Source organism: Bubalus kerabau, chromosome 2 (assembly GCF_029407905.1).
Source record: "Bubalus kerabau isolate K-KA32 ecotype Philippines breed swamp buffalo chromosome 2, PCC_UOA_SB_1v2, whole genome shotgun sequence".
Taxonomy (NCBI): Eukaryota; Metazoa; Chordata; class Mammalia; order Artiodactyla; family Bovidae; genus Bubalus; species Bubalus kerabau.
Window position 1 is genome coordinate 48,347,217 of NC_073625.1, and position 26,750 is coordinate 48,373,966.

At 40.6% G+C, this 26,750-nt stretch overlaps 2 protein-coding genes across 12 annotated transcripts in view; one reads left to right on the forward strand and one right to left on the reverse strand.

Annotated features, from left to right (window-relative positions):
- The window catches only part of SON (SON DNA and RNA binding protein), a 30,665-nt gene extending 27,079 nt beyond the window's left edge, over positions 1–3,586 (reverse strand). For all 6 annotated transcript variants that reach the window (XM_055567646.1, XM_055567648.1, XM_055567649.1 and 3 more), the window contains exons 1-2: positions 3,445–3,586; positions 272–438 (exon numbers count right to left, since the gene is read on the reverse strand). In XM_055567646.1, coding sequence (XP_055423621.1) covers positions 272–438; positions 3,445–3,521 — 244 coding nt within the window. In that variant the 5' untranslated portion in view covers positions 3,522–3,586. The remainder of the gene's footprint in view (positions 1–271; positions 439–3,444) is intronic.
- Positions 3,587–3,679: 93 nt separating this feature from the next.
- GART (phosphoribosylglycinamide formyltransferase, phosphoribosylglycinamide synthetase, phosphoribosylaminoimidazole synthetase) overlaps positions 3,680–26,750 on the forward strand; it is a 28,233-nt gene continuing 5,162 nt past the window's right edge. The window contains exons 1-17 of one of the 6 annotated variants that reach the window (XM_055567654.1): positions 3,680–3,809; positions 4,097–4,602; positions 7,321–7,506; positions 9,765–9,860; positions 10,337–10,511; positions 13,751–13,862; positions 14,833–14,901; positions 15,397–15,522; positions 16,599–16,686; positions 17,177–17,262; positions 17,424–17,592; positions 20,514–20,745; positions 22,555–22,649; positions 22,944–23,053; positions 23,396–23,594; positions 24,636–24,887; positions 25,190–25,342. In XM_055567654.1, coding sequence (XP_055423629.1) covers positions 7,362–7,506; positions 9,765–9,860; positions 10,337–10,511; positions 13,751–13,862; positions 14,833–14,901; positions 15,397–15,522; positions 16,599–16,686; positions 17,177–17,262; positions 17,424–17,592; positions 20,514–20,745; positions 22,555–22,649; positions 22,944–23,053; positions 23,396–23,594; positions 24,636–24,887; positions 25,190–25,342 — 2,107 coding nt within the window. In that variant the 5' untranslated portion in view covers positions 3,680–3,809; positions 4,097–4,602; positions 7,321–7,361. Of the gene's footprint in view, positions 3,810–3,934; positions 4,603–7,320; positions 7,507–9,764; positions 9,861–10,336; positions 10,512–13,750; positions 13,863–14,832; positions 14,902–15,396; positions 15,523–16,598; positions 16,687–17,176; positions 17,263–17,423; positions 17,593–20,513; positions 20,746–22,554; positions 22,650–22,943; positions 23,054–23,395; positions 23,595–24,635; positions 24,888–25,189; positions 25,343–26,750 lie in introns of those variants that run through there. The other 5 variants (XM_055567656.1, XM_055567659.1, XM_055567653.1 and 2 more) reach the window with 5 other exon arrangements.

The following is a 26,750-nucleotide window of genomic DNA, read 5'->3' on the forward strand; positions in this document are numbered from 1 at the left end:
AATCCATATTCAAAATCCTGGCACTGAGGCACTACAAGACTGAATCTAATACAGTTATATTCCACCAGTAAAGCAAACAACTGCAACTGTATTTTCAAAAAATGGACATAAAAACAAGTCTTCAGTAAATCAGTTAAATTAAAAATTCAACTTAATGACATTTTAGATCTAATGAACATCTTAAATACCGTGCAATCAGAAATACTACTATTTAACTATTAACTATTTTTAAAAATTTAGCTTTCAAGACAGGTAATTATCTTCAACTTACCTGGCTTATATCGTAATTCTGTATCTAAGACCCCAGAAAGTACTTCCTCTATCTTCTGAACTATGTCTTCATTTGGTAGGTTCCTGGCAGAGGCAGCTGCATCACCTGCCTGGCTTCCTTCAATAGGTGTGTTTGTTTCACCATTGAGCTGTCCTTCACTCCTTCCACTTGACAAGAAAAGTTATCAAAATTCGTTAATAATTCTATCATGACATATAAATATTTGTAACAATTTATTAAAAAAAACCTCATATTATTCATACATTTCACCATTTTGTATTTAATTTTGGATATTTCCCTTTTCCCCATCAACAGTACTTCCTTAACACTACTTAACAGTTGGCACATTTTTATTTTCATACAATTTCTTAAAGTTTTCAGAAGTGTTAAAGTTAAAAAAAATCTTTAAAACAGGTTTCCAAGCTCTTAAAAAAAAAAAAAAAACTAAACTAAATACTCCCCAACCAGCATATTTCTCTCAGGGGAAAAAAATTACTAAGCTCACAATCACAAAACCAAAGAAAAACACATTACCTAACATTATGGTAAATGCTATAGTGACAATAAAGCTACACCTCTGGATGGATCACAATCACCATCAGCAATATGAATTAACAAAAATTTAGCCACAGACATTTAGTCAAAAGTATAACTGATAGCTTCAGATCAGGTTGAGACTCTTCAGTTACTGAAATGCCATAATACTGAAAAGAAAAAATACACTTATATAGTTTTCACCCAGTTACCAAAAATCATGTAAACCAATTCACTTATAGTAACAGTAAATGAATGAATCACTTAACATATTTTCAATTCATAGGAACAGAAGAATCTTGACAGAAGATACATTTTAATGTCATTTATTTTTATCATTTGCCACTTGTATTATTTTGTACAAATTTACAAAATTGTTTCAAAAAATACTTTCGCAACAGCATGTGACTTACTGTAACTTATGCTTTAACTAACAAAAAAATTCAGTAGCTTTTCATGATATTAAAGAATATTTGGTTTTCTAATACAATGAATCATACAATAAATATTAACATTTATTAATTATTAATTAGGGTCACATGGTTCTACATTTCTAAACTCATTTATCCCCACAAACTCTGAAATCAGCACTACTGTTCTGATTTTTCAATGAGGAAAATGAGGCCCAAAGAAAACAAAACAACAAAAAAACCTAGCTGAAGGTTACACATCTATTAAGTAGTAAAACTGGCATTCAAAACCAGAGCTCTTACTCCTAACCATCTATATATAAAAACTTCACTCAAACCAATATACATAAAAAAATAAATGACACAGAGAAAAACTACAGCTCACTAAAATAGCAAATAATCTTGACACTGATAATGTATAAAGTTACTTGAAAAGAAGCTTTTTACTCCTCTAGTAATAAACTGCTTTATCTAATTTTCTTTTTAGACTTTCTTCCTGGACTTTCTTTACATTTTTCCTAAGCACTTACCCTGTGCTTATCTTACTAAAAAAATCCACGGATTTAAAAATCAGAAAAGTAGGTATAAAAAAACAAAACAAAACCAGGCAGTCTATAAGAAAGTAATCATCTTAAAGCTATCCGGATGTTCATTCAACTACTGGAAAAGGGTGGAAATTTCAAGGCACCTAAATATCAATACAATCCTACAATGAACAGAATTCTATGGAGCCCGGAAAAATGTTCCAAAGCCTACTGAAACCATGATAAAAGTTCACAATATACAGGTGAAAAAAAAAACAAAAAACCACAAAACAAGATGATCACGTTTCACAAAACACGTGCATCTGTATGGACAAGAAAAAAAAGTTAAAGAACATAAAGATCAATAACCATGTGTTTTAAAATTCGTTTCTCTATTTTTTCTAAACTTTCTACAACAATAAAACTTCTAATACAAAACCTAATTCTTGAAAAGTACAGAAACAAGACATTACAATTAGCAAACACAACTACTTATTGCATGCAACTATTAAAAAGTTTCCAGGAAAATTCTATTCCCTTAGCTCAGGTCGTTTCTCACCATCCTAAAAATAACTAGCATATAACAAAATTTCAAAAAGCAACTAAATCAACGAACAGATATATTTCCCACTTAAAAAACAATGTATACGCAAAAAATTCCAGCAAATCTCTATCACTGCCCCATAACCTCACGTTAATTGAAGCGTTAAGTTTACAACTGAGTTTCCGGCTAATTTTCAAATTCACCTCACGTCTGATTCTAGCTCTCAACTTTTAAAAAACAACTAACAATGCATTTAACTGGGAACAAATGTTTACGTTACACAAAATAAAAATACAAAAAGACAACCACTAAATAACATGACCCACGCGATTTTCCTTTCTGAGTAAGCAACTATTTCTTCGCAAGTCTCTTCCCATTCAAATTGTGTGGAACCAAGGGTAAACTAGTAGCGATGACAAAAACAGCGTGTTGGTCAAATATGTCAATTGGGGCAGAGGAAGCAAGAATATTTAGACCAGTACACGAACTCCACTTTCCACTTGCTAAATTTAGTAATTACGAGTAATTTAAAGTTTCCTTCCATCCTCGCCTCGAATATTCTGTCAAAATAGCTAACGTTAACTCGAACTGCTTTAATTTAAATTTCTAACCTACCAGACTATTTAAAATGCTACCTGGTGGAAGCCACAGGACATTAGGACCCAAATCATCTTCTCAAAGGATCCCGACCCCCAAATGGTCCGAAGCTTGCAATAATAAAGCGTATTTAAGATTATTCAAGAAACGGCCGTTAGACCCCTTTCCGGTCAAAGACACCGGCCGGCGAAATCCGCGGAGGCGGAGAGGGGGAGGGGAAGCGCGGCGGTAGAGCTGAGGAAGGAACTAGGCCCATCCCTGGTGGACAAGCAGGCCTACCGTAGCTAGACGGTAGGGGATGCCCAAACAGGACAGAAGGCTGAGCATCTTAAGTCGGTTCTAGAAGAGAGAGCCTGGGATTACCTCGGAAAGGGCGAAGTTCCTCGCCGGGAAGGGAGGGAGCGGATGGGGGTGGGGGGGCCGGAAAATGGATCCCAGGCCCAGGCGGGGCTGTAGCCGGGCCTGAGACGAGCAACGACAGCGTCTCCGAAGAAAGGTTCCATGGAGGGCCCCGTGGGGGTCCCAGCGGTCCTTTGGGAGCAGAAGAGTCTGAGGAGCACTTACCTTGAAAGTTCCTGTTGAATTTCTCGGAATTTACTGACCACGAAAGACCTAAAAATCTGCTCGATGTTGGTCGCCATGGCGTCCGCTCCGTTCTCTCAACTCCTCCTCACTAGTCCTCCAGGCTCCCAGCATGCCTCGGGAGGAGGCGCAGCGGCCAATTCCGTCTCTCGCCGTCCTGATTGGCTCCTGTGGGAGAGCCCAGACCAGCACGCTCCGCCTCCGAACCTATCAGTGAGCACGGCCCCGCTCTCCTTCGCTGTTTCTGAGCGTCTAGGGTAGAGCTGCTGACGTTTGCGCCGCGCACGACTGTGTCCGCCATGTTAGTGACTGACGCAGGCGCCATTACAGGAGAAGTCTCTCTCGAGGTGGCTGTGTCAGCTTCAGTTTTCAGTCTTCACCACCGTTCGTGGGGGAGGGGGCGTTTAAGAGGCTTATTTTAGTCACTAACTACCCGAGATTAAATTCCTTGAGCAATGGGAGCGGGAAGGGCAACAGGGTGCTCCAACATGTCTCCGCGTTTCGGCAGGGGAGATCCCTCCGGGAAAGCATATTATCAGCGCCTGCCCACCGTACGAAAAATAACGTTTTCATCCCCCCATCTCTCTCCCATGGCATCCTATAATTAGCTTTTTTTTTTTTTTTTCCATTTTAGCATTGGGTCAGAGGTCACGAGCCAGCTGAGCTCAAACCCTGGTGCATTCTAATCTCGTCAGGAGCCAGGCGCGTCACGAGACTTTTGCACAGTAGCCGGTCAGTTCTGATTCCTAAGCAACACACAAGCAGCTGAACATGGGTTTAGCATTTTGGCGCTCCCCACCCTCAGAGCTCAGGAGGTTCTGGAGGGGGAGAATAGATTTTACGTGGCACCTGGTACCACAAAATTAAACACTGTAAACGAGTAAGGCTTAAGAGATTTGCTCGGGAGGGGAGGTTCAGGCCGCGCCCGAGAGCGGGAGGGAATCGTTCTTGATTATCTCGGGGTGGGGACCACGGGCCGCCCCAGCCAATGGGGAGGCGAAGCCAGTCGAGGGCGGGATGCGAGGGGTGTGCGCGCCGGATTCCGCGCGCCCAACTTCCGGCGCGCGTGGCGTGCGTTCCGATCCAGAGCGCTCGGCGAAGGTCTACGCGCGGGCCCCAAGGTCCCCCCTGGATCGCCGGGTGAGTTCCCTACGCTTCTCAGTAAAGTTGCTTTACGGTTTGGTTTGGCGGATTTACTCTCAGGCATGAGATGAAACTATCTGAACCGGTTTGGCTGTAGGAATTTTCATCTCATTTCCACATACCATGGGTGAAGGTTGGGCATGTGCTTTTTCAGTTTTAACTGAGGTTTACAACGGCTCTGTCATTTTCTCTGCTTTAGGTGTCAGGGCCCTTTTTGTACCTTTATGCTTTTTTTTTTTATGTCATGCACCAGAATTGCATATTTTCTTGTTAATTCCGTCCTTTGTCTCTAGCAGGTTACTTAATCCCATTTTGCAGTTGGTTTCTATGTTGTGTTATTCACCAAGTCTTTTGAAATGGCTTTTCTCTGTTATGTTATCCATTTAGACGACTGAGGCCCAAGAAGGTTAAGTCCCCCCAGGTTTCCCAGCTAGTAAGTCTTAACCCAATCCTAGGTCCTCTGACTGAAGGGCTCCTAGCCTCTCCTGGATGTACATTCCCTCAGTCTTGAGGCCTAAAACTATTTCAGAGATCTATTGCGATAATTCTCTCACTGCCCCTGTAATTCACACTAATGTCTTCTCTAGATTTAAAGGTATATTTATTTCAAATATTTCAATACACATGGCAAGTCTATGTTTTCCATTAACCATTTTCCTTTCTGAGATAACTGAGTAAATTTTTTTCTTCTTCATATTTTCAATTGTATCTGAAGCAAAATTGCTTCTGTTGGAATCTCACCCTCTGATCTGTGTGACCTGCAGCAAGTTACTTAACCTAACTGAACCTCAGACATGTTTATCAGAAAAGTGGGCATAGTAATCTTATCTGCCTCATAGAATTTTAAAATTAAAAGCTTTTAGAGTAGCATCTGGCAAGAAGTGCTCAAAAAGTGTTTTTATATTATCAATTTAGATTTCTCTTTAAATATGTATTCCTAGTATTTCATAAGTAACGAATTTCAGTTTTTCCTGTTACCAGTTTGCATTCTATCTAATTAGATGTCTTCTGAAAATTAGTAAATGAATATGACAAATATGACAGATTATTCACTCTTTTGGCTTTCTAGAATTTCTATCCCTGAAGCATCAGTTTAGACAAAAGTAATCAAATGTAGCATGTTAGCATTCTTTTACTACTGAGTGTATGCAGTTGTACTAATTACTTATAAATAAATGGCATTTCAATTCTTACTATGCCTCATAAGGCACATTCTTAATTCCACCTTGTAAGATGCATAGAAATTGAATTGCAGACAGGAAGAGCTTAACCAAGGTCACATGCTAACTTGAGCAGAGAGATAGTTACCCATCCTGCTCAGCATCAGATGCCAGAACTAAGTAAGAGGTGTTTAAATTTGATTTTTGCCTTCTCCACCAATTTCCTTTGGGAGGAGGGGGCTGCTGCATCCCATGGGCTTAGCTGCCCTTTGGCACGTGGGATCTTCCGTTCCCCAACCAGGAATGGAATGCACATCCCCTGCATTGGAAGGCAGATTCTTAACCACTGGACCACCAGGGAAGTCCCTTTGCCAGCATATTGCACTTAAAAAAAAGATTTATTTACTTATTTGTATTTTTGGCTGCACTGGATCTTTTTTGCTTTTGCTTTCTCTAGTTGCAGAGAGCAGGGTCTACTCTGTTGTAGTGCATGGGCCTTTCATCATGGTGGCTTCTCTTGTTTTGGAGCAGGGGCTCTAGTGTGAGGGGGCCCAGAAGTGCTCCCAGGCTCTAGGACGCTAGCTCAGTAGTTGTGACACACATGCAACCAATGCTCCAAGGCATGTGGGATCTTCCCATACCAGGGATCGAACCTGTGTCTCCTGCATTAGCAGGTAGAGTCTTCACCGCTACACCACCAGGGAAGCCCTGTACCAGCTTCTTAAATGGGGATCAGCAGACTATAGCTCTTGGTACCAATCCTTCCGACTACCCGTTTTTGTACAGCTCACTAAATAAGAATAATTTTTATGTTGTTAAATGGTGAGGGGGGGAAAAAAGGAAAAATGATATTTCTATGACAGTTATGCAAAATTCAAATTGCTATGTCCATAAATAAAGTTTTATTGAAACATAGCCACACTTATTTCTTTATAAACCTTTTACAGCTTCTTGTTGCTTAGAGCAGAAATAGGCAAACTATGACCTACAGCCCATGCCTGTTTTGTGTAAGTTTTTGCTGAGCATAGCCAGGCCACATCTGTCTCTTGTCCAAGGTTGCTCTTTGTGCTACAATGGCAGAGTTCAGTAATTGCAACAGAGACTATATGGCCATCAGAATTTATTTATTTGGCTGCATTGGGTCTTCTTTGTGGTGCACAGGCTTCTCTCTAGCTGTGGCACTCAGCTGCAGCACAGTAGTATATTGTGCACGCAAGCTGCACGGCATGTGGTGTCTTAGTTCCCTGGCCAGGGATCAAACCCATGTCGCCTGCGTTGGAAGATGGATTCTTAACCACTGGAACAACATTAAGACTCATTTTTAACTGAGGTTTGATGATTATTAAATCTTCTAAAAGTGAAGCTCTAGAAAGGGTGATTGTTCATAGTTTTTTTGTGTGTTTTTTTTTGTTTTTTTTTTTTGTTTTTTAAATCAAGCTCTCTAGGCCAGTCTGCCTTATTTCTAAAGTACCACGCTAATCCTTAAGAGTACAGTCATATTTCTTAAATTATGAATCCCAGTTTAAAACGGTCAACTGTGGTTTTCTTTCTCCAGCTTTCCTCTTCCTGCTGAATTCCTGCTTTGCAGATAGCACAATGGCAGCCCGAGTACTTGTCATTGGCAGTGGAGGACGGGAACACACGCTGGCCTGGAAACTTGCACAGTCTACTCATGTCAAACAAGTGTTGGTTACCCCAGGAAATGCAGGCACTGCCTGCTCTGAGAAGATTTCAAATACTGGTAATGACTTTTTTTAAGTAAAAGTGAACAATTGTAAATGATAAACTGTCAACCACATCTGTTCTTTCTAATAGTCGATTGCTGTTCAGATTTGAATGCTTTGCTTAACCCAAAAATGTATGTGGTAATTTGAATAGTTGCCATATGTTATAAATTTAAGGTATCCTGTTGTTCAGAGTATAGCACTTCCTTATCTTAAATTAGTTTAAACCTTTAAAACATGTCTAAGAAGAAGGTCACAAAGCAGTACCTAATACAGATTCAAGGTGTTTGGCTATATATTTTGGGGAATGAAAAATTGAGCAGTGCTATTAAATGTAAGTTCTGCTAATTCTTATTCCATAATAGATCTCAGCCTTTATCTCTTCCACCGGTAAATATAAGAAGGTGATCAATTCTTAGTTAAGTCGCTCAGTCGTGTCCAACTCTTTGCGACCCCGTGGACTGTAGCCCACCAGGCTCCTCTGTCCGTGGGATTCTCCAGGCAAGAATACTGGAGTGGGTTGCCATTTCCTTCTCCAGGGGATCTTCCTGACCCAAGGATCGAACCCAGGTCTCCCACATTGCAGGCAGACGCTTTAACCTCTGAGCCACCAGGGAAGCTTGATCAGTTCTTATGCTGCATTAAACTCTCCAATAACTTCTCATAGTAGTTAGCATAAAACTCAAACTCAAACTCCTTACTGTTGCTTACAAAACCTGTTGTGATCTGGCCTCTGTGCCTTTCCAGCCTGATCTTTTGTATACTTGGTTTTCTTTTCACGGTGCTCTATCCATGCAGTTCTGGCAGTTTCCCAGACAGAGCTGCCTTGCACTTTTTTCTCACCCCCAGCACAACTGGCTCCTCATCATTCAGGTCTCAACTTACGTTACCTCCTCAAAGAGGACTTTCCTAAAGTGAACTGTTACCTGTGTCTTCTTTTACTTTTCTCTTGTCTGTCTCTTATCTTCACTTCCCTCCTAGAATAGAATCTCTAAAATGTAAACTGCATGAGGGCAAGGAACTCGCCTGTCTGATTCTGCATTGTGTATACTGTGCCTAGTACTCTGCATGGCATATAGTATTTACAGGGAGAACATAGATCCAGTGAGCCACAAACTGGGAGAAGATGATTGTGTACACGGGACCACAGATAAGAGATAAATAAGAAAATATCTACTCCCCTGGGATCTTAGCTCTGGGAGTGAGGTTTTTGTGTTTTGGCACATTTTATCCAGCTGCCATTGCTGTTACACAGACCAGCCCGTGAAAATCTTCCAAGATTGTCATGAGACTTTGATCACTTGTATTGACAGGTTAGGTGTGTCATCTTCCTTTGCTGTGCTGAGGTAGTTGGCTCTGCTTGGCCCAGTTGTGTTTGCACCTACTAACCCAGAGTTCATGGTACTCCATCCTTATCTCACTCAGGCAGTTTCTGTACACTGAGAACTCTACCTTTTCTGGACTTACTCCCTACACATCACAAACACCACATATGTGCAGAGTAATTTGAGACTTCAACCAGATTAGGAATGGTGGCCCAGATATAGTGAAGTGGAAGAGTGCCTATAAAACCAACTCATGCTCAGTATGTGGTTGATCCCACTACTACTTAGAACTTTGTCGAGAAAGAAGATTTACCTCATTGGTAGGTTGGGAAAGTGAGGAAGGTCATAAAATCACCGTTCTATTCTTAGCTTAAACATCTTTGCACAAAGAGCCCCTGCCTGGCTTAGTCAGAAATAGCCTCCCAATTTACTTCACATCAGATTTGCCTAACTTTATTAGTTTGCTTGGATAGTTATAACCCAGTATTCCCATAGTGAAGTATAAGCATCCTAAGTGTAGGGACCCTGTTTGTGTGTATGTCTTAACTCAGTGACTAGGACAGTTATCTAGCACATAGTAATTTTTAGTAAATCTTGAATGAAAGACATGTAAAAGGCCAGTTTCTGAGTATATTCTCTGATACACTGTTTTGTTTATAATCAACACTAGTGACATGAACGCTACAGTCAGGAGAGTACAGCTCTTGGGAAACTTACTCAGTTCTCTGTCACTGTAGTGATAACAGACAATTCAGCTTTGTTGGTTAACCTGATGTACTCTGTTCTGAATTTCTCATGGTGAAACTCTCCTGCAACACTAAAAGAAAATCATCAATTGATTGGCATACCAGAGTATAGTACTTAGACTTCAGCAAGACACTTACTTATTATACCTTAAACAAAGTATGTTTATATAAACAAGATGGTTTGTTTCTTTTCTCTTTTCACAGACATATCAATCAGTGATCATGCTGCCCTTGTGCAGTTCTGCAAAGATGAGAAAATTGAATTTGTAGTTGTTGGACCAGAGGCACCTCTAGCTGCTGGTAAAGTTCATTTCTATATATTGTTACGATTTATACTGTGCCAACAGGAGCTTGGAGATCATCTAATCTCATACATTTTACAGATGAGGTTTCCTAATACAACATTACCTTGGAAAAAGTTTTCACTCTCTTGAAATTTATGGATTCTAGGATTTTTTTTCTCCCAAGAATTACTACTCTGGATAATATAAATACTAATATGACTAAATTTGAATGAGAGATCAAATTTGCAGCCATGAGAAATTTTTCTTTTTATTTTGCTCTATCCACATATTTGAATATCACATAAATTTTTGTTGTACTTGACTCATGTGCAAATAGCATTTTGTTACATCCTGTAGAAAGCAAGAAAAATGTTCATGTTTCCTATTCTCTGCCATCTGCCTTATCTCAGTGTAGATTTAGTCTAATCCTAATGCTTCAGAATGATAAGGCCCTGCACAGACCTGACTAAGGCTGCTTATTTTCATCACTAGGAATTGTTGGGAACCTGAACTCTGTGGGAGTTCGGTGTTTTGGCCCCACAGCACAAGCAGCTCAGTTAGAGTCCAGCAAGAGATTTGCCAAAGAGTTTATGGACCGACATGGAATCTCAACTGCAAGATGGAGAGCTTTCACTAAACCTAAAGAAGCCTGTGACTTCATTATGAGGTAGATAGAAGACAGCCTGTGAAGGGCGGTCATCTTGTTATCTTATTATGATATTGGAATGTATGAGTCACTGTTACAAGTTTATAGTAAGGTAATTCTAGGGGAAAACTCATAGAATATAGATTGCCTTTTTCCAACATCAAAATGAGATTCACTCTTATGGCCTTGCAGAAGAATAAGCTTTTTAACAATTCTGCTGAATAGTTTATAGGGGGAAAGGATACATTTGGTTCTGTAGTCATGCACTGTTAGCCAAATTGACATAGTGGCATCTTACAACGTTGGAGAAGGCAATGGCACCCCACTCCAGTACTCTTGCCTGGAAAATCCCATAGACGGAGGAGCCTGGTAGGCTGCAATCCATGGGGTCGCTAGAAGTCGGACATGACTGAGCGACTTCACTTTCACTTTTCACTTTCATGCATTGGAGAAGGAAATGGCAACCCACTCCAGTGTTCTTGCCTGGAGAATCCCAGGGATGGGGGAGCCTGGTGGGCTGCCGTCTATGGGGTCGCACAGAGTCGGACACGACTGAAGCGACTTAGCAGCAGCAGCATCTTACAACATAAAGGGTATGGATTTTTTTTCATAGCTAGAGAGAAGAATCATCACTTGGCCTTCTGCCACCACTGTTCAATCCTAAATCTTGAAATTAAACATCCTGTTCTTTATTCTATGGAAAATAATGAGCAATAAGTGAATGTTGGAAGATACATGCCTTTGCCTTTTTTTTGTTGACACATCTAGCTACTTGGTATGTTTTTGTGTTCAGTTCAGTTGCTCAGTCATGTCCAACTCTTTGCAGCCCCGTGAACTGCAGCACGCCAGGCCTCCCTGTCCATCACCAACTCCCAGAGTTTACTCATACTCATGTTCGTTGAGTTGGTGATGCCATTCAACCATCTCATCCCCTGTCAACCCCTTCTCCTCCCGCCTTCATTTTCCCAGCATCAGAGTCTTTTCAAATGAGTCAGTTCTTTGCATCAGGTGCCCAAAGTATTGGAGTTTCAGCTTCAACATCAGTTCTTCCAGTGAACATTCAGGACTGATTTCCTTTAGGATTGACTAGTTGGATTTCCTTGCAGTCCAAGGGACTCTTCAAGAGTCTTCTCCAACACTGCAGCTCAAAAGCATCAATTCTTTGGTGCTCAGCTTTCTTTGCAGTCCTACTCTCACATCCATGACCACTGGAAAAACCATAGCCTTGACTAGATGGACCTTTGTTGGCAAAGTAATATCTCTGCTTTTTAATATGCTGTCTAGGTTGATCATAACTTTTCTTCCAAGGAGCCAGCGTCTTTTAATTTCATGGCTGTGGTCACTATCTGCAGTGATTTTGGAGCCCAAGAAAATAAAAGTCTGTCCCTGTTTCTAGTGTTTCCCATCTATTTGCTATGAAGCGATGGGACCAAATGCCATGATCTTTTTCTGAATGCTGAGTTTTAAGCCAACTTTTTCACTCTCCTCTTTCACTTTTCATCAAGAGGCTTTTTAGTTCTATTTCACTTTCTGCCATAAGGGTGGTATCATCTCCTTGTCTGAGGTTATTGATATTTCTTCCAGCAATCTTGATTCCAGCTTGTGCTTCATCCAGCCCAGTGTTTCTCATGATTTACTCTGCATATAAGTTAAATAAGCAGGGTGACAATATACAGCCTTGATGTACTCTTTTCCCGATTTGGAACCAGTCTGTTGTTCCATATCCACTTCTAATTGTTGCTTCCTGACCTGCACAGAAGTTTCTCAAGAGGCAGGTCAGGTGGTCTGGTATTCCCATCTCTTTCAGAATTTTCCACAGTTTGTTGTGATCTATACACTCAAAGGCTTTGGCATAGTCAATAAAGCAGACGTTTTTCTGGAACTCTCTGGCTTTTTCAGTGATCCAGCAAATGTTGGCAATCTGATCTCTGGTTCCTCTGCCTTTTCTAAATCCAGCTTGAACATCTAGAAGTTCACAGTTCACCTACTGTTGAAGCCTGGCTTGGAGATTTTTGAGTATTACTTTGCTAGCATGTGAGATGAGTGCAATTGTGTGGTAGTTTGCACATTCTTTGGCATTGCCTTTCTTTGGGATTTGGATGGAAACTGACCTTTTCGAGTTCTGTGGCCACTGCAGAGTTTTCCAAATTTGCTGGTATATTGAGTCCAGAACTTTGACAGCATCATCTTTCAAGATATGGAATAGCTTAACTGGAATTCCATCACCTCTACTAGTTTTGTTTGTAATGATGCTTCCAAATCCCACTTGACTTTGCATTCCAGGATGTCTGACTCTAGGTGAGTGATGACACCATCGTGATTATCTGGGTCGTGAAGATCTTTTTTGTATAGTTCTTTTGCATATTCTTGCCACCTCTTAATATCTTCTGCTTCTGTTAGGTCCATACCATTTCTGTCCTTTACTGTGCCCATCTTTACATGAAATGTTCCCTTGGTATCTCTAATTTTCTTGAAGAGATCTCTAGTCTTTCCCATTCTATTGTTTTTCTGCATTTCTTTGCATTGATCAGGGAGGAAGGCTTATGTCTCCTTGCTATTCTTTGGAACTCTGCATTCAAATGGGTATATCTTTCCTTTTCTCCTTTGCCTTTCGCTTCTCTTTTCAGGCCTCCTCAGACAACCATTTTGCCTTTTTGCATCTCTTTTTCTTGGGGATGGTCTTGATCCCTGCCTCCTGTACAATGTCACGAACCTCCTATCCATAGTTTTCGTTTTAGTTATTCTTATTTATTCTTTATTCTACATTGAAGTTTATTGTTTTCTAGTAGCCAGATTCCTTGGACGTAACAATTTAGTTACTTTCGGTAAGTCTCCTGGATCTCCAGGTCTACTCAACAGAAAAAACTACCAACAACAGTTTCTTACCTGTACTTGGAGAAATTATGTATCCGTGCTTATATTGGTCCATGATTCACTACTTTGTATCTTAAAGATCATTCCTTATCCATGCTATACTGCTGCTATTTCTTCTCCCAAAGATTTGTTGATATGCTCTCAGGGTAGGTGAGAAAAGCAAAATCGTATGTAGCATATGATCACAGGCAACTACAGAGGAGTACAGAAGAAAAGAATCCTGACAGGAGGTGCATCAAAATGGTGTTAGCTGTTTTTTTAGTTGTTTTTAGTTTCTTTCTGCTTTTTAGTTGTTGCTATAGCATATCATCACAAAATCTGAAAGTATTTTAAACTTTTGAATCATAAGGATTTACTGAATACTGAAACTTCCTCTGTCTTCACAGCGCAGACTTCCCTGCTTTGGTTGTGAAGGCCAGTGGTCTTGCAGCTGGGAAAGGGGTAATTGTTGCCAAGAGCAAAGAAGAGGCCTGTGAAGCTGTCAGAGAGATTATGCAGGTAAGTTGATCCTTCTGAAAAACTTTCATAATTTTCTAGTCACACTGGATAACTACTCCCAATTTTTCAAATACTTACAAATTCTTATCCTCAAGATGAGGGAAATGGGTAGTAGTTACTGTTTATAATACTATGTATTATAATCCATCTCTGTAAAAACAAGTATCTGTTCTTGGAGTCTCAAGTCTAAGAAAAGTGAAACAATGTTAATATATATTGCTTTTTATTTTAATATATTTTGCTTTTTTTTTAATGAAAAAAAAGTTTTTTGGCTGTGCTGGGTCTTCACTGCCACGCACAGGCTTTGACGGCAGGCTGGCGGGTGGCCACTCCTCACTGTGGTGCCCCAGCCTCTCACTGCGGTGGCCTCTCCTGCTGTGGAGCGCAGACTCCAGGTGCGTGGGCTTCAGCAGTTGCAGCACACAGGCTCAGTAGTTATGCACGGGGGGCTTAGCTACTCTGCATCATGCAGAACTCTCCAAGACCAGGTATTGAACTCAGGACCCCCATACTGGCAAGTGGATTCCCAATCACTGGACCACCAGGGAAGCCCCTAATGTTTTGCTTTTATGATCCATCTTGGTTGTTTTGGGTTTCTCCATCTTTTGGAAATCTGCTTTCACAGACACTACGGTATAATTACTATAACCAAATATAATTGTAATCGGAAATAAGAGTGAAGAAGTGATGATGAAAACATCTGTTTTTCTGTTGCCTTACTGAACCTGGAAAGGAGGCTACCCAGGAGGGTTCTAATGATGTATTCATTTCTTCTGTACCAGTGCTAACTCTACATCACTGCCACTTTAAAAATAGGAGACATTCATATGTTCCTATGCGGCTTTCAGAAAGGGAAAGAGAAATTATAAACTAGTGCATTGGTTCATTATACAAATGGTGCAAAATGAAGCAGCTGGTTAAATAAGTAATAAAAGCTTATAGTTTCTCTTTGTATTTTATCTCCAATAAGGGTAAAGCTTTCGGAGAAGCAGGAGAAACAGTTGTCATTGAAGAACTTCTTGAAGGAGAAGAGGTGTCTGTATGTATATCCATCTTTTGAATTTGTATAGAGTATGCGCTGTGTTACCTGATCTATGATCCCCAAAAAAGGCTTGATTTGTTCTGGTTGCTTCAACCAAGAGCATAAACTGAGCAATACAAAGGAATTTATATGTGTTTAGTATTTTGGATACAAATGAAAAAGTAATTTATCTTCTTTTAATCACCCCTAGTGTATCAGTAGGGGAACTGGACTTATATCACACATTATTTAAAGAGGGGGAAGGTTGAACTATTTTACTTTAGGGAGTAGCTTGACCTGCCCCTTGACCAACCTAGCTCAAAAATTACAGATCCTTCCGAATTGAATATACAAAATCTTTTGATACTTAATCTAGGAAAGTTATTTATGTTTTAAATCATTTTACTTAAAAAAAAAATCTAACTGGAGTTAAGGTATGTATAGTTCTGCTTATGAAATTTTTTTTTTTTAACTTTTTGGCATGGAAGGTTAAGTGGATTGTTTTTTCTGCAGTGTCTGTGCTTCACTGATGGACGGACTGTGGCCCCCATGCCCCCAGCACAGGACCATAAGCGATTGCTGGAGGGCGACAAGGGCCCCAACACGGGAGGAATGGGAGCCTACTGTCCAGCCCCTCAGGTAGCCATCATTTGGTCTTTGCAAAGAACTCTTTGACATCTTTCCTTTTTCCAGTTTGTTTTTGTTTTTTTCCTATAAATGACATTACGAATCAGCAAATTGGTTTTCCTGATAAATGAAAAATATCTTTTATGGCTTCACTCTAAAACTAAACTTTTCTAAAAGCCTTTGTGAAACTAACTTTGTGGATTAAACAGATCCTTCCAGCCCCTCCTTTCTACACCCTGTTTTTACCCCTTGAGCCAATTATAATCTGGAATTAATTATGCATCTTTGGATATCCAGGGCCCAACAATAAGTGCTTAGTAAGAGTGGGTGTGGTGCATCAAGAAGCAAGTCAAACTATCATTTCTTCTTCTCTTTCTACTATAATGGATAAAGTATGTTTCCACACAATTCCTGGACAGTTTTATGAAAAATCTGCATTGCTGCTGCTGCTAAGTCACTTCAGTCGTGTCCGACTCTGTGCGACCCCATAGAGGGCAGCCTACCAGGCTCCCCAGTCCCTGGGATTCTCCAGGCAAGAACACTGGAGTGGGTTGCCATTTCCTTCTCCAATACATGAAAGTGAAAAGTGAAACCGAAGTCGCTCAGTCGTGTCCGACTCTTAGCGACCCCATGGACTGTAGCCCACCAGGCTCCTCCGTCCATGTGATTTTCCAGGCAAGAGTACTGGAGTGGGGTGCCATTGCCTTCTCCAAAATCTGCATTGAGTATATTATAAATAGCACTTAAAAAAATAGCACTTAGAAACTCACATTTCCTTTCACTGATGATAGTTAAAATTGTGCGAATAACATGGTGCCTTTTTGATATTTTTCTTAACTAAAAGATTAAAAAACAAACATGGTTTACTTTAGACTCCATGTATTAAAACTACCATTTGGTGAAAATGATTTTAATATAAAAACTAACTCTAGCTCTAATTTTTGTAATTTTATAAACTCTAGATTTTCAACTTACAGGCTTATGAGGTATGCAGACTATACTGGAAGTATACAAAGGAGCCTCAATGTGGGTGAGGACTTTTTTAGTTTAATACCAATTACATTTAAATATTTCTCTGTATTCCCCAGGTTTCTAAGGATTTGTTGCTAAAAATTAAAAATACTATTCTTCAGAGGACAGTGGATGGCATGCAGGAGGAGGGTATGCCATACACAGGTAAGCACATGGATGTCATTGTGAACATGATTCATGGAGGAAGTTTACAGCATTTTCTCTTTTTTTTAAACCACTTTTTTATTGACCATTGTTGTAACATTGGTTATGGTCATTCCAAAACCTTGAGTCTATATTCTAAATTTCATAGTCATAATACCCACCGCCGCCGCTGCCACTAAGTCACTTCAGTCGTGTCCGACTCTGTGAGACCCCATAGACGGCAGCCCACCAGGCTTCCCCCGTCCCCAGGATTCTCCAGGCAAGAACACTGGAGTGGGTTGTCATTTCCTTCTCCAATGTGTGAAAGTGAAAAGTGAAAGTGAAGTCGCCCAGTCGTGTCCAACTCTTACCGACCCCGTGGACTACAGCCTACCAGGCTCCTCCATCCATGGGATTCTCCAGGCAAGAGTACTGGAGTGAGGTGCCATTGCCTTCTCCGAGTCACAGTACAATGTCTGCATTAACGATTTTTTTTTCCTTTTTAATGAAGGTGTCCTCTATGCTGGTATAATGCTGACCAAGAACGGCCCCAAAGTTCTGGAATTTAATTGCCGTTTCGGTGATCCAGAGTGCCAAGTGAGTAAAAAAAGATTCGTGCTATTTTAATCTTAGGATTTTTCAGCCTTGAAATAATTACCTTTGAGAAATATAATGCAAATTCTGGTATTTCAGTGAATAAAATGTCCCAGGAGAATTGAAATTTCTCTCAGTTGTCATACTGATTGTGTTTTTTCCAGGTGATCCTCCCACTTCTTAAAAGTGATCTTTATGAAGTGATTCAGTCTATCTTAGATGGCTTGCTCTGCACTTCTCTGCCTGTTTGGCTGGACAACTGTGCTGCTGTAACTGTGGTCATGGCAAGTAAAGGTTATCCAGGAGACTACACCAAGGGTGTAGAGATAACAGGTGAACATGAGGGAATGCAAGGTTGGGAGACAATGTGAACAGTACCGCAGTAGGCCTTTGTCCCATGGAAAGCTCCCTGTAAGGGTGTGAGGCCATCAGTATCTTTTCAGGGGTTCTTAACATAACTCTGTTGCTTATTGCTTGGATATGGGTGTCCAGATACCTAAAATTGCTGTATTTAGGAACTGCTATCCATTTCCCTTTCTGCACAATGAAGACTTAAGTAGGCCTAGCCAAGTTACGGAGAATCACCCAGTCCTGCCTCTCTTGTCCCTCCTCTGAGAGCCAGTAAGATAATAGGAATATATGAGTCAGAGGAACATAAGTTTAAACTACATAGGTTCAGTTCAGTTCAGTCGCTCAGTGTTGTCCAACTCTTTGCAACCCCTTGAACCGCAGCACGCCTGGCCTCCCTGTCCACCGCCAACTCCCAGAGTTTACCCAAACTCATGTCCATTGAGTCAGTGATGCCATCCAACCATCTCATCCTCTGTCATCCTCTTCTCCTACCTTCAATCTTAGGGTCTTTTCAAATGAGTCAGCTCTTTGCATGAGGTGGCCAAAGTATTGGAGTTTCAGCTTCAGCATCAGTCCTTCCAATGAATATTCAGGATTGATTTCCTTTAGGATGGACTGGTTGGATTTTCTTGGAGGCCAAGGGACTCTCAAGAGTCTTTTCCAACACCACAGTTCAAAAACATCAATTGTTCAGTGCTCAGCTTTCTTTATAGTCCAACTCTCACATCCATATGTGACTACTGGAAAAACCATAGCCGTGACTAGACGGACCTTTGTTGACAAGTAATGTCTCTGCTTTTTAATATGCTGTATCAAGGATGTTGTAAATTTGAAATATAAATTTCAGATTTCAGGATGTGATCTCTGATCACAGATTAACCCCTCCCCCAGTTTGCAGTATACCCCATAGTCACTTTGATGGCAGAATTAAAGTAGTTTCAGAACTATTGCCTTCTCTTTTGTTTCTCTTTATAGGAGGTGAGGCATCTATCAGTAGTTAAATGATCGTAACCAATTTATATATAACTCAGTGTTTTAAAATGGTAAATAAGTTCCAGACACCCTATTTACTGTCTTACCCAGACAGGAAGTCCATTGCCCTGTAAATACCACACATGGTAACTGGGCAGTTAGGAACTGATTGCCTTTTAAAACAAAGAAAGGGAAGGAATAGAATCAAGGTCATTGTATTGGTGAAATTTCCCTAAAGTTTTAGTGACAAGTGTAATAGTTTCTGATGCCCCAATATTGGATGCTGCTGATACCACCAGGTCAGGAAGCAACAGTTAGAACTGGACATGGAACAACAGACTGGTTCCAAATAGGAAAAGGAGTATATCAAGGCTGTATATTGTCACCCTGCTTATTTAACTTATATGCAGAGTACATCATGAGAAACGCTGGGCTGGAAGAAGCACAAGCTGGAATCAAGATTGCCGAGAGAAATATCAATAACCTCACATATGCAGACACCACCACCCTTTTGGCAGAAAGTGAAGAGGAATAAAGAGCCTCTTGATGAAATTGAAAGAGGAGACTGAAAAAGTTGGCTTAAAGCTCCACATTCAGAAAACTAAGATCATGGCATCTGGTCCCATCACTTCATGGCAAATAGATGGAGAAATACTGGCAACAGTGTCAGACTTCATTTTTTTGGGCTCCAAAATCACTGCAGATGGTGACTGCAGCCATGAAATTAAAAGACGCTTACTCCTTGGAAGGGAAAGTTATGACCAACCTAGATAGCATATTTAAAAGCAGAGACATTACTTTCCAACAAAGGTCCATCTAGTCAAGGCTTATAGATGTGACAGTGAGATGGTGAAGAAAGCTGAGCCCCTAAGAATTGATGCTTTTGAACTGTGGTGTTGGAGAAGACTCTTGAGAGTCCCTTGGACTGCAAGGAGATCCAACTAGTCCACCCTAAAGGAGATCAGTCCTGGGTGTTCATTGGAAGGACTGATGCTAAAGCTGAAACTCCAGTACTTTGGAGTTGTGTGAAGAGTTGACTCATTGGAAAAGACCCTAATGCTGGGAAGGATTGGGGGCAGGAGGAGAAGGGGACAACAGAGGATGAGATGGATGGATGACATCACCAACTCGGTGGAATGGGTTTGGGTAAACTCCGGGAGTTGGTGATGGACAGGGAGGCTTGGCATGCTGTGGTTCATGGGGTCACAAAGAGCGGGACATGACTGAGCGACTGAACTGAACTGATACCACCAAATATTTGGGTATCTATGACTAAATGCCCCTATCTTATAGAAACACCAAGAGAAGACACAATATTATAAACCACTGTACTTCAGTTTTAAAAAAAACTTTTTTTTTAATTGATACAGAAAAAATTTAACATTACCAAATACAGTGCTAAAGAGAAAAGGAAAAGGACAAACTGAGGATACAAAAATTTTTTTTAATTAAGAGGTTATCTTTGTATGAATTGCTCACTGCATAATTTAGAAAATATAGTTTAATAATATTTAAAAAGGAAAAGCAACCTTATCTAGTTGGCTGTGGTAAAGCAAAAAAATTCTTTTACTCTAAAGTAAAAAGTGATCAGGATTTATTCATCGATGTTTAAGTTTTTTACTTTTCAGGAGAAAATAACTGACTTTTCAGAGCTTGCCTTTTTTTCCCTTCAGTGAAATAATCATTCTGACATGAGAGCTATGATAAAGAGCTCTAGTGGATACAGTTGTCACCAGAGCAGAACAGGCTGTTGTTAGGAGGAAGGCTTGATTTACTGTTACATCACATAATTCCTTTCTGTTAGGATGCTTGTGAAGATTCATTTAAGTGAAATAAAGATTTTACTTTTAAAAAACCCTCTCAAAATGAATAAGCCACAGTGTATAATATTATTACTGTAATTGGTGTATCAAATATGCTTTCTCTTACAGGGATTCCTGAGGCTCAGGCTTTAGGACTGGAGGTGTTCCAAGCAGGCACTGCCCTAAAAGATGGCAAGGTGGTGACTAACGGGGGTAGGGTCCTTACTGTCACGGCCATCAGGGAAAATCTCATCTCAGCTCTTGAAGAAGCCAGGAAGGGACTTGCCGCTATAAAGTTTGAGGGAGCTGTTTATAGGAAAGACATCGGCTTTCGAGCCATAGCTTTCCTCCAGCAGCCCAGGTAACCTTGTGACCCAGGTGATCATAGCACAGCTTTAGAACTGGCAGAGATGGTGGTGTAGAAAACTCCACTGAACCTGAACTAAGGCATTCTGTATTTTGAACTCTGAAAGTGGTCCAGTTTTGATTTGCATTTAGTTTGAATCAAAAGTATTAGTTATATTCAAATGAAATGGAAAAAACTTCATGGTAGCTCATATTTGAAATGTGCTGGTAAAAGGTTTTTTTCACATTCTACATTTTAGGTGTATGCAATAAGCTGTCAATTATTCAAGAAAAATAAGTTATATATATCTTAGTTATCCTGATTTTGTCAAAAGAATTTGAGATGTAAATATTGGTTATCTTAACTTTACAGCTTTGATTATACTATAAATTTTACCACTTCATTTGGTCATTGCATTTATATTACTGAAGTGTATTTATAACTTCACTTAATGTCATATATAGCTATTCCTTTGTAAAATAACAATAAACTATTAACTGCTGATGTGGGTGTCTTGATCTTATCACAGTATGTTCATTGAGTTCATGTATGAGAAATACTTGTTTTAGGACAAAATGCGAGTAACATGCTAAAATTTTGTTTTTTTAACCTTTAAAATGAGTAGACTCTGGGCTTTCCTTGGTGGTCCAGTGGTTGAGAAGTCACCTTCCAGTGCAGGAGGGTGTACAGGGTTGATCCCTGATCAGGAAGCTAAGACCCCACATGCCTTGTGGCCAAAAAACAGAAGCAGTATTGTAACAAATTCAATAATGACTTTAAAAATAGTCCACATTTTTAAAAAAAAAATTAGATCCTATTGAAATTTCTAATCTGTAGAACTTCATTTCCTATCCTAGTGTGACCCTGGACTGCCAACTTTTTTGTAGTTAGCCGCCAAAAGTCTCAAATCTGTTTGTTCCCTGGCATCTTGTTTCTAATAAAACTAGAGGTATTTCTTCCGATATCCCTGAATCCCACTAGCCCAGTGTTGTTTTTGTAAGGCTAGACCACCAAAGTCACAGTGCCATTTAACATGACTGGGCTTCCCCGATGGCTCAGTGGGTAAAAAATCTGCCTACAATGCAGGAGACATAGAAGACACTTTCAATCCCTGGGTCAGGAAGATCCTTTGAAGAAGGAAGTGGCAACCCACTCTAGTGTTTTTGCCTGGAGAATTCCACGGACAGAGGAGCCTGGTGGGCTACAGTCCATGGTGTTGCCAAGAGTCAGGACTGAGCAAATGAGCACTAACTGGAATGCTCTAGCTTTTTGGCACTATTACAAAGATGGAAATGATGCATTGAATATCATTACCTGGTTTCGGTGGGGTTTTGGTGTGGGGTTTTTTTTTGAGTTTTTAAAATCATTTCTTATAGTCTTTATAAGAAAACTGATACCGTTCTCTATTACTGCAGTAAGAGCTCAGTTTCATTATTAAGGGATTTCTTTCTAGAGTTCTTATCATCTTAACTTTCACTTTTTTGACTCAGTTTTGGTACTCTTTCCGTCCCATACCAAAATTGAACAGAGAAAGGTTGTGGCCAAATGTTGATATATTTACCTGCCTCTGACAGGTACTTCTGGAAGAAATAGATAAGTTAGAGAAGTAGTTCCAAATAGTGATTATCAACTGGGGAGGTTATTTAAACATATTTCAATTCCTAGGACCTGCCCTAGACCAGCCAAATTAAAATCTCTGGATGGGGCCAAGTACATTAGGGGATCTGAAAAATGCCTAATGAATATCTTCTGCTTTAAATAATATTTTAAGGTTAAAATAATTTTTCCCTGGTGATGTCTTAGTTTATTTTTTGAACTTTTTAGGGGCCTGACTTACAAGGAATCTGGGGTAGACATTGCAGCTGGTAATACGCTGGTCCAGAAAATTAAACCTTTAGCGAAGGCCACCTCCAGACCAGGTAAGTCAGATCCTGTCCTTTGCTAGTTCATCAACCATGACAAACATTGTGTATTGATTTGGGGCTTCGTAGTTAACTGAAGAAAATGTTCCAGACTAATGCCAAGTTGCTGTAAGTCTTGTCCTCTTTAAGCCAAACTCATAGTCTTCTGCTTTCTTACCTCTAATAGTAGGGAAAGCATTTCTTATCCATGATCTTAAACTCAAAAGGATGTGTCTGCCCCTTCAATATCTGCTTTCTTGATCAATCCTTTGCTGTTGAAATGCAGCAAGAAATAAATTTTCTCTCCAACAGGCTGTGATGTTGATCTTGGAGGTTTTGCTGGTCTTTTTGATTTGAAAGCAGCTGGTTTCACCGATCCTCTTCTGGCTTGTGGAACAGATGGCGTTGGGACGAAACTGAAGGTAATCAGACACTTATGTGAATAAAGGCCTTTTGTGAAAGATATGAATTTACTGTGTATCAAATATCTTTCTCCTCTTGACATATATGCACTAAAGAGAACCATACCAAATATTGTTTTGCCACAATGGCTACATGTTTCTAATAACGCAGTATCTTTGAGAGTATATCTGGGACAAAAGAGAATAATTTTGGACCAAGTAACTTATCAAAATTTAGTGTTCTTTTGTCTTCATGTGTTCACAGCACTAGCCAAAAGTCATTATTTGTTAGCCTTCTCTGATAATTGACAAGATACAGTTTGGAACTTACTGTTTAATGTGGATGTTTATACCCTTTGGTAGATTGCCCAGCAGTGCAGTAAACATGACACCATTGGTCAGGATTTGGTTGCGATGTGTGTAAATGACATTCTGGCACAAGGAGCAGAGCCCCTCTTTTTCCTCGATTACTTTTCCTGTGGAAAACTTGACCTCCGTACTACTGAAGCTGTTATCGCTGGGATCGCCAAAGCTTGTAGAAAGGCTGGATGTGCTCTCCTCGGTATGCGTTTCCATTTTAATCACGCACCCTCACTGCGTTTCAGCCCTGCGTATAAGCCTGATTGGTGACTAGTATAGCCAGCAAGACAAACTGTGTGCCACACGATGAGGCAAACAAAATACAGACAGCACCAGCTAAGGAAAACTTAAACCTCGGTGCCCCCAAACCCTCCCCTCGAGGGTCAGACTCACACTTCACCACCATCAGCCAGGGCTTGTCTTCCCCCCTGACCCTTGGCCGCTGTTTGACTCCCGTGTCTCTCAGTGGCCTCCTGGACAGACAGGGAAGGGACTTGTTTCCTCCTTACGGCCCTGCAGCAGAGGCAGGTCAGTTCCTGGCATTCTGACTCTTTAATTTAAGCCTTAATTTCCCACAGAAATGACACTAAGGATAAAATGTACCCAAGGTTTATAGAACTATTGCAGGAGTACATACGTGAGGGTTTTAACAAGATAAATTTGTAGGTTGACCAGAGAACAAAACTACCTTTTTTACATCCCCATTTCTGTGGACAGGCTTATCCCAAAAGCCAAAATTGCCTTTCAACCATCTTTTGGAACCATTCCTGATTTAAACCTGCCTGCCTAGACCCTGTCTTTATGGGATATGGTGGTAATGTGAACTCGATGTATTTGTTAGGCCAGGGCATTTAGAGTTAGGCAGGCCTGATTAAATCACTCTTCTAAGCCTGTACCATTATTGGAACATGAGGTGATTGTAAAGATCAAATGTAGGTGAGAGCATTTCTGAAACTAAACGGCTAGAGAAATGGCGTTATGTCCAACTGAGCATTCATTCTGTAAAAATAACGATGTTTGGAGGCTATATTCATCCTTTGTGGAAATTAGTGCTATTTCCCCTGAAATCATGCTTGGTTGAGAGTTCTGTTAGATGGCCCTTAGAGACCATTTTACTGAATGTTTGCAGAATACAGCTTCCGTTTAATTGTTCTTTTGAAGAGTAGCTGGTGTCAGTCACTACTTCTAGACAGGTGTATAAACATTCAATGATTTCTTTGTTCTTGTTTTCTCTTCCTGCCAGGAGGTGAAACGGCAGAGATGCCTGGCATGTACCCTCCTGGAGAGTATGATCTAGCTGGTTTTGCCATTGGCGCCATGGAGCGGGATCAGAAACTTCCTCAACTGGAAAGAATCACGGAAGGGGATGCTGTTATTGGAATCGCTTCATCTGGTCTTCACAGCAACGGATTCAGCCTTGTGAGGAAAATTGTAGCAAAATCTTCTCTCGAGTACTCTTCTCCAGCACCTGATGGCTGTGGTGACCAGACCTTAGGTACACATACTCACGTTTAAACTCTCCTACTTGGAAGTGTCTGAGCAGCCAGTCACTAGGTTAGGCTGATTTCGTTACTTAAAGTACTCTTAATACTAAGAGTATTAAGTACTAAAGTACTCTTAATACTTAATACTAAGTACTCTTAATACTTAGGCTGTGGTTTGGCTGCTTAGACATTAGACACAGAACAGGTGTATCTGGCAGGGTCACAGTCCTTCTCTGTTTCAGAATTATTTTTTATGTATGCTTTGGTTTCATTTCATAGACTTAAGTTTTTATTTTATCTTCCCAATATACAGGTGACTTACTTCTAACCCCAACCAGAATCTACAGCCACTCACTGTTACCTGTCCTGCGTTCAGGACGTGTTAAGGCCATTGCGCATATTACTGGTGGAGGATTACTGGAAAACATCCCCAGAGTCCTCCCTCAGAAATTGGGGGTGAATTTAGGTAAGATCACTAAAAAGAAATTTTGCTCAGAAAACTATTAGAAGAAAAAATACATTGTGGAAGGAAACTCTTTGGGTAGTTTAAATACATACAGGATTATACCCAGAAATTATTCATCATTTGGACTTGTGGAAAAAATAGGACTGACCCTTTACCATATCTTTTCACTTTATTGGCCATGTTTATAAGGCATAGACCAAGTGAAGTCGCTCAGTCATGTCCGACTCTCTGCGACCGCATGGACTGTAGCCTACCACGCTCCTCCATCCATGGGATTTTCCAGGCAAGAGTGGGTTGCCATTTCCTTCTCCAGGGGATCTTCCCTACCCAGGGATTGAACCCAGGTCTCCTGCATTGTAGGCAGATGCTTTACCGTCTGAGCCATAAGGGAAGTCCTACATATAAGGCATACTACTACTAAGTCACTTCAGTCGTGTCCGACTCTGTGTGACCCCATAGACGGCAGCCCACCAGGCTCCCCCGTCCCTGGGATTCTCCAGGCAAGAACACTGGAGTGGGTTGCCATTTCCTTCTCCAATGCATGAAGGTGAAAAGTGAAAGGGAAGTTGCTCAGTCGTGTCCGACTCTTCACGACCCCATGGACTGCAGCCTACCAGGCTCCTTCGCCCAAGGATTTTCCAGGCAAGAGTACTGGAGTAGGGTGCCATTGCCTTCTCCCACATATAAGGCATACAGCCCTGTGATTGACTTATATCAGATGAAATTTTCTAAGCAGATTCTCCAGAGGGTTGGTAAGCTTAAGCTCTGTCAAGATAGAATCAGGAACTTGCTGGGAGGGAAAGGGAAGTGGTAGTTATTAAATAGTCCATGTGAGGGATAAAGAGGACCCAAATCAAGGCATTGTGAAGAGAGACAGAAGAATCATTGTGTGCTTAGCATGAAAAAAGAAGTCCCAGGTTTCTGGTTTAGTGGGTGCATAGGTGGGAACATGCATAGGACAGGAGAAGAGTAGATTTGAGTAGAGAATGAGAATACAGTGTTTTAAGTCTTTGACATGTTCATTGCAGTATTTCTGTGGGAAGTTAAAACAGTCTGAATCAGGGAGTAAACCATGTGAACGTATCAATTCCAAGCAAGGTTTTCAACATGACACTGGTTAGCAATGTCAAAAAGCAACTTGAGAGGGTAGATTCCACCTCCCAGATTATTGGCACAAGGGATGATAGCAGAGATACAGAGACAATAGTTGAAGATTGCTGTTTCAAGAAACTTATTGGTTGGGAATTCCCTGGTGATCCAGTGGTTATGAGTCAGCACTTCACTGTGGTGGCCTTATTTCAGTCCTGGTCCAGGAACTTAGATCCTGCAAGCCATGCAGTGGGGCCAAAAAAAAAAAAAAGTTTATAAACAGACCTAAGTCTAGCTTATTTGTTGTTTTTGTTTTATT